The 12,248-nt window shown below is 45.2% G+C and overlaps 1 protein-coding gene across 3 annotated transcripts in view; it reads left to right on the top strand.

The window, feature by feature from the left end:
- Window positions 1-530: 530 nt before the first annotated feature.
- The window catches only part of ARHGAP17 (Rho GTPase activating protein 17), a 57,069-nt gene continuing 45,351 nt past the window's right edge, over window positions 531-12,248 (top strand). For 2 of the 3 annotated variants that reach the window (XM_072120074.1, XM_072120075.1), the window contains exon 1: window positions 532-824. In XM_072120074.1, the coding sequence (XP_071976175.1) occupies window positions 772-824 (53 nt within the window). In that variant the 5' untranslated portion in view covers window positions 532-771. Of the gene's footprint in view, window positions 825-12,248 lie in introns of all 3 variants that reach the window. The other variant, XM_072120076.1, reaches the window with a different exon arrangement.

The raw sequence follows: 12,248 nt of genomic DNA, 5'->3' as shown, positions 1-12,248 counted from the left end.
CCTGGCACCCCCAGCAATCAGGTCCCCCATTTCTGCTCCCCAGTACAAAGACGTCATGTCCATCAAACACGTGATCTGTCCCTCTGAATAAATCAGTTGCAATACCAAGTGCCGCCACTGTACAATGTATGGCGCTGTGCTTGGTGAGGGAATTAAGCGACAACACCAAGCTATGGTCTAATGTCAAGTTCTTCTATACAACAAAAAAATTTGTTAAACCCCCCCCAATTCCACTCGACTTCACACTTGGTCTGTCATACCGGGCCTGACATCTATTTCTGTGTGGATTTTATCGCTCCACACCAAAAACTGTACACAAAAAATCATGTTGAGGAGTAAAGATGCATTTATTTTCCTTTATTGACAGAAATTTGTGGTAATTAGAGCCAAATAAGTGATAGGACCGCACAGTGTGAACATAACCTAAGTGTATGGGGATAGTTTACACAGAAGCTGGTGGTGAGGACTGTGTCAGCTCCTGGGACCAGCTGTGGGAGAGACTACGACCCCCAGCCTGCCCGGACATGTTAGGGGTTGTGGTTGGGGACTGTGACAGGAGGCGGTGAGGGAGGAGGCCCGGGAGGAAGGGCGGGAGGAGAGCCGTGTGTGTGGCGGGGAGGCGCCAGCCATTCCAGTCAGGAGCTCAGCCCGGGCTCTCAGCGCTGTATGACGGGGCCTCCCGGGCTCATAGCGCCCCCTATGGATTAAGCCGAGCTCCGGGGAGGACGGTGGGATTTCTCTGGGAGTTCAGGGACGAAGAAGGGAGACGCCATGAAGAAACAATTCAACCGTATGAGGCAGCTGGCCAACCAGACTGTGGGGAGGTGAGTGCTGGGGCTCCTGTACCTACCTACCTACTGACTGGGGACACTTACTACTCTGTGTAACTTCTACCATTACTTTATAACTAGTGCTGCCCCTCATGTGCCCTACACTGCATATACTGGCGCCTTATGGCTGTATAACTGTCTTTATATGGCATTTCTATAGGTGTCGGTGTTATGGCGGTCGTCCCCGGGTGCTTGTGTGGCGACCAAGGCCGTTGTAGTGCGCCGATTATGTTACGGTGGACAGATATGTTACTGCGCATGCGTATGGCGGTTGTAGTGCGCCCACTATGTTACGGTCGACATATAAGTGACTGCGCATGCGTATGGTGGTTGTAGTGCGCCCACTATGTTACGGTGGACAGATGTGACTGTGCATGCGTATGGCTGTTGTAGTGCACCGACTATGTTACGGTCGACAGATAAGTGACTGCGCATGCGTATGGCGGTCGTAGTGCGCCCACTATGTTTCGGTGGACAGATATGTTACTGCGCCTGCTTATGGCGGTCGTAGTGCGCCCACTATGTTACGGTGGACAGATATGTGACTGCGCATGGCGGCTGTAGTGCGCCCACTATGTTACGGTGGACAGATATGTGACTGCGCCTGCGTGTGGTGTTCTGGGTCATGGCGGTTGTATAGTGCGCAGACAGGTTGTGCTATGATGCGCAGGCCGCTGTACGGTTGTATGGACTTGACAATGTTACGGCCGTCGGTAGATGTATTGGCTCTGTCTTTGAGGTGGGGGCCATACTTCATGAGGCAGGATCATCGGTATAACGGATAGTGACGCAGTGACCCGCCATATTGTGTGCTGGCATATCATTCCGTCCTATGACTTTGTATTGTTCGGTGGTATGGCGGTCGTTCTGCTGGAATGTGCTATGGCGGCCATGATGGTTGTATTGGTTTGTCTATGGTGCGGCGCGGCCCTGGCCCTGACATGGCTCTACTTGTTTGAGTAGTATCAGAGATGCCGCCATATTTCCAATTGACTCGCACCTCCTATCTATGATGTATCTGCAGCGCCCTCATTCAACTTTTACTTTCCTTATAAGACGAGGACTGCGTTCTTTTTGGGGAAAGAGGCTAAAACCCCGTCCTAACCTAATCTGTTCCCAGTTATTTCCAACCTTGACAGTCTTCTGTGACATAAACGCATAGAGAGCACAGAGCTGTCACATCCTGATGGTTCGCTACAGTGTGTCAGCGCAGATGTGTCATTCACTGCTCTACCTACTAGCGGTATATATTGGATTTTCAATGTATATCTATGATGTCTCACCATGTTTCTGACTATCTTATTTTAGTGGGATACTATAGTCCCCATTGTAAAGGGGCCCAATGGGGGGATCAGCAGATGCACTGACATAAGTCAAATGTACAATGATGGCAAATATCCTATGCAGAACATGTATCAGACTGGAGTGCATGGAGGACTGTAAATAGTACATTGTAACAAACCATGTTAGTATTGTATAGGAAGGACTATTCATAAATCTTATATAAATCCTTCTTTCATCTTCTTCCCCTTATGTAGTCTATTGAAGTGACAACTCGACACCTGGGCCAGCCTCCGGTCCATGGCATAGCTTTAGATAGCGCTACATGTGACCAAACAGGTCATCATGTCCCATTCCGTAAATCCAGAAGCCATGGATGTATGTGGATCTGAATGAACAAGACATGTTTGGTCACATGTGGAGGACATGTAGGAGCATCTATGGATAGGAGCATCATCTGGATTCCTCCTGGTCACTGGCTGTGGTGGGGTGGGGGTGGGGGGTGTATGACTTCACCTAGGTACAACAAAGTGCAGAAGATACTATTGTATATACAATATATAGTCCCAAACCTTTTAAGTTGGCTGATGTATTGTGTATGGGGACCTCCCAACTCAAAATGTATTCAAAATTATCAGAGGTTTTGGCCAAGCAATATATATGTTTAGCAACAGGATGTGAACCTGAGACTTCCCACTCAGTGACAGCAAGCAGAGGACTGAAAGTGAAAATGGGGATACAGTTATTGCACTTAAGTTACATAAATCCAGTCCCTCCCTTTGATATTTGCTCTGGGCTTTGTGTATAGGTTTGTGTTGAGTGGTTACCCTGATGCTGCTGTATACAGGAGCGGTGCACGTTCTGCGCAGTGTGAATACGACCTCTCATTGATACTCCAGCTTTCATTTTGCACATTCTCGGAATAGCGTCTGCCTTGTTTATCTTTAGCGACTGAACCGTATCTCCCAGAATGCCTTGCCACGGTGACTGGGAACCGCCGGACTCAAGTCTTAAGGGCTGAGCAAGACTTTTAGGCTATTTTTGTTAGGGAACAATTTTTAGGTCCTGATGGGACGTTGTTAACCCTTGTGAGGCCTCCTCTGTCATAACTGAGCTTGTAGGACCGTTATAGGTTGATTAAGCGTTTTTGCCATTGTTTAGCGTTTAAAGCGACTTCTTTGCGACGCAAGTCTTTAAATCTGCCAATTTAAGGAATGGCAGGTATTGGATAAATAGGATTGTGCTGCACCCACTGACATGGTATCAGTAGGTATCGTGGTATCTAGATGGTGCAAAAAAACCCTTTTATAGGGATAGACCTATACACGCTCATGGGTGTCGCCTTTTGATTTAAGGGTGACTGATTGCTAAAAATCATCAACTCTGTCATGGCAAGCACAGTCTGAAAATGCGGTGGTTTTCACAGTAAAATTAGTTTTGCAATTGCTGCTGGCTTATTGCAGGGACTTGCTGGGAGTAGTTTCAGACCTGCAGTTTGGAGACCACTGTCCATAGTTTGTTTTCAGATTTAAATTTTAAAGGGGTCCATTTGCCATCCAATAGTCCCTTCTAAGGACTCTAATTTAAAGGGTCTTCCCACTGACTGTTCATTGATCAAAACTCACGGCAGTTTGTGCTCCTAACACGTAATCTAGTGGTATATCAGGTTAAGGGGTTAAGGTTCCCATGGAGCCAATTTATTTGGCTTGGCCTCGGAGGAATTTGTGTGGGTCGGTGTATATCTCGCCCATGACAGTCAGCGTTCCTTAGGAAGTGCATGCATGTCCTGATCAGTGCTGGGATGTAGTACAGACTGTCCCCTCTGCTCTGCAGGGTGGTGTATTATAACATGGGGCACATTTATTAACCCTATATGCACCCAAATAATACTCTGCAACTCCCTGTGGTCACCAGGATACTTAAAATTTCTTCCTGGGCCAGGAGGCTCTCGGATGTTACATCTCCTCTTGTAATTTGTATGGCCCTGCTGTGTAATGTCGTAATGTGGGATTTGTAATTAAAAACGTATATATCACTGCAATATTGTTAAATTTCCCATTATCCGGTATACATTTGGTCATCGGTATTGTTATAATACGCTAATATGCTAAAGGGGCTCTCCAGGATTACGGTAACAACAGCAAGAGAGACTCTTAAAACAAACAAAAAAAAAAAGTGATAATTAACTTTTTTCTCTTTTCTAAGGTCTGGTATGACTCCTCTCATCTCTGTCGGACCCCTGCCAAAGTCTTAATGTAGTGGCACCTGCATAGAGGGCAAAATAACGGCACTCTTATTAGTCAGTGGCTCTACAGGGGTGCTGTAATACAAAGTGATGTGTTTGGAACTCCCCAAATCAGTCTTGCAGCAACCACATAAGTGACACATGTTTGTGGCCTATACTGTCAGATACACTGTAACAGAAGCTCTCCAGTTACACAGGATCCCAGTAGCGCTATGTATAACTGCATACTCCAGCATCAGCAAACATTTATCTTTATGTATCTGTATGCCAAGTATAGGGGCCCAATAATGGCTGGATGTAGCACTGAGCTCAGGGGAGTGTCTCAGATTCCTATTGTATGTAAGATCTCTGATTTCTCTCAGTAAATGGAAACATTTGTGATTACATCCAGAGGATCCCCCAATCATGTCTTCTTCTCGGCTACATTGTATCAGAACGTGATAAATGCTTCTATTCGGTGAGAGCAAGCAGTGATCTTAAACATGGCGGGAAATTGAAATTGCAAATTGCAGAGATATTAAGAAGCAGCAGACGTTATTGGGTGGGAGACTTTCAGAATTAGGATTAGTTTTTGCTTCTTTCCCCCTTTCAGTTTCCCTTTCCTTGCATTTCTTGTCTTATATTTCATGTGGTCGGCACATGGGAACGCTGATATCTTGGACGCTTTCCTGAAGGGCAGCCCAGACCATGGATACGCCGTTTGATATTAAACATGTGTCTCTCTGCTTGGTACATCCGGTGTTGTGTCCTTGGGACGTGAAATTGATATCAAATATATAAGGGGGGGGGGGGATGAATTGTTAACCTACTGTAGGCCTCTATTTGAGTTACTCGTGACCCCTCCTATCCTGTTTTACCCAGACTACACTTGGGTTAGATGCTTAATTCTCCTGTGGTGGCGCTATAGGTAAATCGCATTGTCATCTACTTATTGGCAACAGATCTTTCTATTAGGAATAAGTTGTCTAAAGTTTTTACCCCATTGGGGGGCAAATATGGTGGGAGCTCACAAATGCAAAAATTGTACAAAATGGTTGGTGTTAAAGAGATAATCAAGATCAGGTATGGGGGGAAGGGGGTATTTATTTTATTATTGATTACTTATCATTATGCCAATGGGCCATGTCTGATAAGGAGTCCATCTCCTTGTAATTCTTGCTAGACGGTCACAGGGAGACGACATAGGTGAGTGGAGGAGACACACTGGCATTGAGCGCACGCTTCTCTTTAGTCTATACTTTGAAGCTGCACTTTAGGTGCTGGCACCCTATGTGTACAAGAACATGACATTGGGAAGTCTTCCTCTCAGGACAATGAACCATGTATTTCAGTAACACAGGATTACAGAAAGTTTGTATTTCCACCCTAAAATCGTGAACAATTGAGAGGAGAATTCTTGGCATGTGGCAGGAATGTCGTTTTCCTTGTGCTGACACCGGCTGTTTTATCTTCCTTTAACCTGGGAGCTTAGTACTTTATGTAATGGGAGGACTCTGTGTTCAGCCTATGAGGTGACACAATTTAACATGTCGCAGTCAGATGGCGCTTTGTGACATAAGTTGCACACAAAGATTCCCCAAATTTATTTGCAGATAATTGCAATGTGTATAGGTACCGTAGTTGTTTTTGGGAAAATAGGACCTAGTGATGTCATGTGTTCATAATGGCTTATGTTTTCTGAGTAGTGACCCCCAACGTCTTTAAATGGGGTCCACCGGGTAATAAAGCACCTCGGAAGTAAATCCAACATTGTGTAGGGCGCTTCATTGACTTATAGACACCTTTCCTGTTTACCATCTATAATTTGGGAGAAAATGTTCTAGTACGACCTACAGAGCACACGCAGTGGGTCCATACATGATAGAGCACCCTTTGTCCTGTGTTATACATCCGGTGACCTCTCCTATAAGGTGTTGGAAGAAAAAATGGGTGCCCCAGCAGGTACAGCACCACCACAAGTGCAACCAGGACAAAATTTGCTTAAAGATACAAATTGAATTATCTCTAAAATAATTGCTGGGAAGGAGGAAAGTTACATCTTGAAAAGTTTATAACTTGCCCTCTACAATGTTGGTTAGGGAGGTGGTTAAAGGGGTATTCTCATCTGGGCATTCACTTTCAGTTTCATTAATCTGCCATATACAAACATTTCTTCAATTAGATGTTATTAAAAAAAATGTTCCTGTGTGAAGATAATTTATCATAAATGTAGTCATATGATCCCTTAGAAACAAGACTGTGTCCTTGGTTACGGCCACGTCTGCTGGAGAGATTGCACAAAGAAACAAAAAGTTTCTGAATATTAAATGTCTGAGAGTTATTGCAGGTCCTACAGCCGCCCTGTGGTAATGATCGCTGAATCCAGGAGGTCAGGCAGAGCTCATTAGCGCATGTCTGGCCACCGCTGCCAGAGTGTGACGTGGTCGTATCCGGGGAAGCTATCTCGTTTCTAAGGGACTACATGACTGCATTTATGAGAAATTATCTTCACACAGGAACATTTTTTTTAATAACATCCAATTGAAGAAATGTTTGCATATGGCAAATGAATTAAATTAAATGTGAATGCCCAGATGAGAATACCCCTTTAAGGACTGAGCCCAGAAGTTTGAATAGGACTTTTAACAATGTAATAACTCAAGAAGCTTTAGGATTTTTAATGAATGGTGAAATCCTGAAGCCATGGATCTCTTCTATGACTAACTCCCCAGTCATGTGTTATCTGAGACTTGAACACAAAAAAACTTGCCAAACCAGGAGAGTCTCCTCCGTCACCTAATGAAGGTCCAATAACACGAGATCCCTGTGTGTCATCGGACTTGATGTAGCTCCTGAAGTCGTCATCTAATGCCCAGAGGATTATAGGATCACTATACGGGCTGCCAGCTCACAGCTGAAGGGTTCATCTCTGTGTGACGTAGATGTTATTATTTGTGAAGTGGCTTCTACCTCATCCCATATAAAATGTAAATGAATGATTAATGGGGCTATCAAGCAGTTTAATAACATGGTTAATTTTTATTTGATTTTGGAAAATAGCACCACATCTGTATACAGGGTGTGTGTGTGTGTGTATACAGGGTATGTGTGGTATTGCAGAAGTTTTGCTTTTATGGAGCTGAAGTACAATTCCATTCATTAGACTGGTGCGGCCTTGTTTGTACAAACATAAAACCATTTTTTATTGATCCTGGACATTGGGACACCCCAGGTTCCTACCCTCTGTCCCAGGTGACTGCCAGGAAGCTACAGCCAAAGTTGTGTGCAGATCCTGAAGAAGAAAGCAGACTTATACAAGATCAACATAAAATAAGTTTGTGAAAGTGATTTGTTTTTACAAAGATTAACTCTGTACTCTTGTTCTTCCAACCATAAAACTCTGAGATTTTACATGTTTTCTAGCTTGGCACTTCGAAAAAAGCGCTTTGTCACACAATCCCCATGAAGGCCCGGGCTGCATTTTTGTGCCCTGATACAATGGGGCTCTTTAATGCACAAACAAGCTCGGCCGGCGTGTTTGTTGCTGTTTTGGGAAAGCGCTGACTCAGGGGGAAAATCTGCTTAAACAGTAACCAGTAAATGTACAGGCAGCGACCAGGAGCTGCCTCATATGGGCGGGGGGCGCTCATTGCCAAAACTAGATCCTTCTTTCAGATTTGGATCTGGTAGGAACTTTTTGAGGGGATGGATGTTGCTAAAAATGTAGGGTTTTTTTATCCAAACTTATTATAATGTCCGGTGACTGCACGCTGTATATGGTGCCTAATGGGCAGAGTATCACAGTTTTGGGAGAGGAATGTCCAGGCTATTAATGCATTGCCATTCACTAATGGCTCCATTCACTAATATAACAAAAAGGGGTAATTTTTAAGTTTTCATGTCATCCTCTATTCACAGGATAAGGGACAGTATTACTGATGAGTGGGGTCCGACATTGATCATGGGAATTATGAATGTAGAAACTTGTTGAGCATTTCCAGACATAAGATAGATTGACTCTACTATTTCTAAGTCTTTACAGACCCTGAGTAGTGCACATGAGTAGATCACTCCATATACTTCTGTGTGGCTTATGAGAACAGCAGTTACCGATTCCTTAAAGGGATCACCCACCTCCAAACACAAATATGACTGGAGACCATAGTGATTGCCCCTCTAGGAGTTGCCCCTGCTTCCTTCCATGGGTTGCACTTCCATAAATCAGACATTTTTCTCTCCAGCTGTTTTGGATCAGCCACGGAGAACATGACTAAAATATTTGCTTGAGCCGAAGGGGCTGGACGTTGTGTCTAATGACGGAGCTGGGAGGATGTACAGCATAACTTACTGTATTTCTGGAACACAATAAAACCGCAGGATTTCGGCTCTGGGTTGGGGTATGGAAGCAGCCTCTACGTTTTTTTTGGAAAGCTTGCAAAGGCTCTGCGGAGCAGGAATGTTCAGTAGTAGTAACTCAGGGAAGTCTTCAGCGCATCAATGTAAATATTATGAGGCAAACCAGAGCCTGGAGCATTCCAGTGTAAAGGGTGACTCTGCTGGTGGCTTAATGGGGTCTCTTATTAGTCTGCACGTGCCCAGGAGGTGGCCCCTTCATGTACAGCACCCTGGACTGAACGCTACATAGCGTCTCCCATCTAGCATCCAATTTGGAGATCATGGATGCATCTAGGTGCAGAAAGGTCTGGGTGAGGAATACATGGGTGCAGAAAGGTCTGGGTGAGGAATACATGGGTGCAGAAAGGTCTGGGTGAGGAATACATGGGTGCAGAAAGGTCTGGGTGGGGCATAGATGGGTGCAGAAAGGTCTGGGTGGGGAATACATGGGTGCAGAAAGGTCTGGGTGAGGAATACATGGGTGCAGAAAGGTCTGGGTGGGGCATAGATAGGTGCAGAAAGGTCTGGGTGGGGAATACATGGGTGCAGAAAGGTCTGGGTGGGGCATAGATAGGTGCAGAAAGGTCTGGGTGGGGAATACATGGGTGCAGAAAGGTCTGGGTGGGGAATACATGGGTGCAGAAAGGTCTGGGTGGGGAATACATGGGTGCAGAAAGGTCTGGGTGGGGAATACATGGGTGCAGAAAGGTCTGGGTGAGGAATACATGGGTGCAGAAAGGTCTGGGTGGGGCATAGATAGGTGCAGAAAGGTCTGGGTGGGGAATACATGGGTGCAGAAAGGTCTGGGTGGGGAATACATGGGTGCAGAAAGGTCTGGGTGGGGAATACATGGGTGCAGAAAGGTCTGGGTGGGGAATACATGGGTGCAGAAAGGTCTGGGTGGGCCATACATAGGTGCCGTCTCCATCCTTCATGACCAGCACACCTTGTATGTGTATTCTTACACCGCTCTGCCTGTCCTCTATACAGTGGGGTCAGCAGATCCGTTTTAAAGGGTTTTCCTCTTCACACAATCTCTACATGTCAGTCTCAGTCTAGACAATGTTCATGCAATCGTTTACAGGTATACTGATACATACCTCCGGCTCCAGGCTCCTGTATATGGAAATATATATAAATGCTTTAATTGTCTATTAAGCCCCCCATACACATCAGATGAAAATGTTCTGATTCTTCCAAATTGTCAGATGGCTTCATCTGACCGTCTAATGTGTACAGACCCTTTTGACTTCCCATGGCAGATATAGATGAGGCACGTTGCAATTTAACTTTAGAAAAACTTTCCCTCCATGATGTGAAATTCTACTTTGTCTCGCTTCCTTCAGCTGAAATGTTTACTCTGCAGCAGCTTAGTTTATGTGTATGGTATGGCGGTGTAATGGTAATAAGGCCTGAGCGCCGCTTTATTAGTCTGTGGTCAGAGCTTGGCACCGCATCAGTCACACATGTTACGTGTACGTCAGGCTGGTAACCAAAATGCTCCCTGGCATTCAAAAGTGCCCGAACCCACAATAAAGTGCAAGATATTGGATAATCCGTTCCCAGGCCCCGCTTTATGTAAGAGCCGTGTTATTCCTGTGGGTAGGAAGACGTGCCTGCGGGAAGTGCAAAATGTGTGCAAGACAGGAAAGGAAAGTCAAGGAAGAGGGAGGCGATTCCTGGTCTTGTTTAGTGTGATTTATGGCCTGGGACTTGTGAAGAAAATTCTGCATTTTTCACATTTCTTTTTCTTTATTGGGGGCAAGGAGGGGTTGACGGCTTCGTTTGCAGGAATGGTTTCAAGAAAGTTGTAAAATCTCTACCTTAATTTTATAGAGGAGACGTTGAGGGGAGAGCAGGGCCTATGCATTTGTATAGAGCCTGGAGACAATATCGGCTCTATAGTGGTTTTAAGATTATTATATCCTTTAGGACATTAGAAATGGAGCTACATCTGTTGTTGTTGCACACAGAGTTATTCATTTTGGTCATGACTTTGCCTTTCATCTGTTGTAATGAATGATTTCCTAATGACTATCTCTGATTGAGGGCTATATACACTGCTCTAAAAAATAAAGGGAAAAACACTTAAACACCACAATATCACTTCAAGTAACTCAAACAGGGAATTAGCAAGAAACACTCAATAAAGGAGTGGTTTTTGGTCAATTTGGAATGGTGATTATGTTTTCACACTTGTGATGATACAGACTCGGCAACCTGTGGCCAAATTGTTTTCTGTGTGTGTCAGTATAGTGTCCAGAAGCTGGAGGCGTTACCAGGAGTTGCGGAGGGGGCCGTAGGAGGGCAACAACCCAGAAGCAGGACTGCTACCTCCGTTTTTCTGCAAGGAGGAGCACTTCCAGAGCCCTGCAAAATGACCTCCAGCAGCCACAAATTTGCATGTGTCTGCACAAACAGTTAGAAACCGACTCAATGAGGTTGGTAAGAGGCCCGACGTCCACTGATGGGGGTTGTACTCGCAGCCCAACACCGTGCAGGACGCTTGGCACTTGCCAGAGAACATCAGGATTGGAAAATTCACCCCTGGCGTCCTGTGCTCTTCACAGATAAAAGCAGGTTCTGGAGTCTGGAGACGCCGTGGAGGGCGATCTGCTGCCTGCAACATCCTGCAGCATGCAGGTTTGGCACTGGTCCGTAATGGTGTGTGCGCACAGCCCTCTGCCATTAGGTGCCGAGATGAGATCCTCAGACCCCTTGTAAGACCATGTACTGGTGCGGTTGGCCCTGTGTTCCTTCTAAAGCAGGACAATGGTAGACCTCATGTGGATGGAGTGTGCAGGCAAGTGTTACTGCAAGATGAAGGCATTGAAGCTATGGACTGGCCCGCTTCTTCCCCAGCACATGTGGGACATAATGTCTTGCTCCAACCACCGACGTCACATTGCGCCACAGCCTGTCCAGGAGTTGGCAGGAGAGGTCCTGGACCGCCCGGAACCTCATCAGGAGCCACCAAGGCGTTGTAGGGAGGTGGAGGCCACATACAGTACTAAGCCTCATTTTGATCAGCCTGTACTGTTTTTCCACTTTAATTTTGCGGGTGACTCCAAATCCAGGCCTCCATTGGTTAATAAATTTGATTTCCATTGATGTTTTTTTTTTTTTTTTTTGTGATTTTGTTTTCGGCACATTCAACTTTGTACTGTGCAGTATTCGATGAGAACATTTCTTTCATTCAGATCCAGGATTTATTTGAGTGTTCCCTTTTTTTTTTTTAATGATCCTTCTAGCCATGGCGTATCTCACCCTATGACCACAATGATAAGAAATGGGGAAATTGAGTGGTATAGCAGGTATCTATAGACGCTTGTTAAAGGGATCCATCCTCTTTGGTATTTCTCAGAGGGGAATCGGAGATTTCATAGTGATCTTACCCCTATTTCGAGGGATGAAAACCATTTTGCACCACTGTGACATTTCAAAGGGATTTTCCCATTTTGGTGTGTTTCGAGTCGTGCAACCTTTTTGTGATGCCCTAGTATTAGCAGGTAGTAGCA

The sequence above is a fragment of the Engystomops pustulosus genome, chromosome 8 (assembly GCF_040894005.1).
Source record: "Engystomops pustulosus chromosome 8, aEngPut4.maternal, whole genome shotgun sequence".
Lineage (NCBI taxonomy): Eukaryota > Metazoa > Chordata > Amphibia > Anura > Leptodactylidae > Engystomops > Engystomops pustulosus.
Note: the sequence above shows the minus strand (reverse complement) of the source record. Positions and strands in the feature narration are given on the sequence as shown.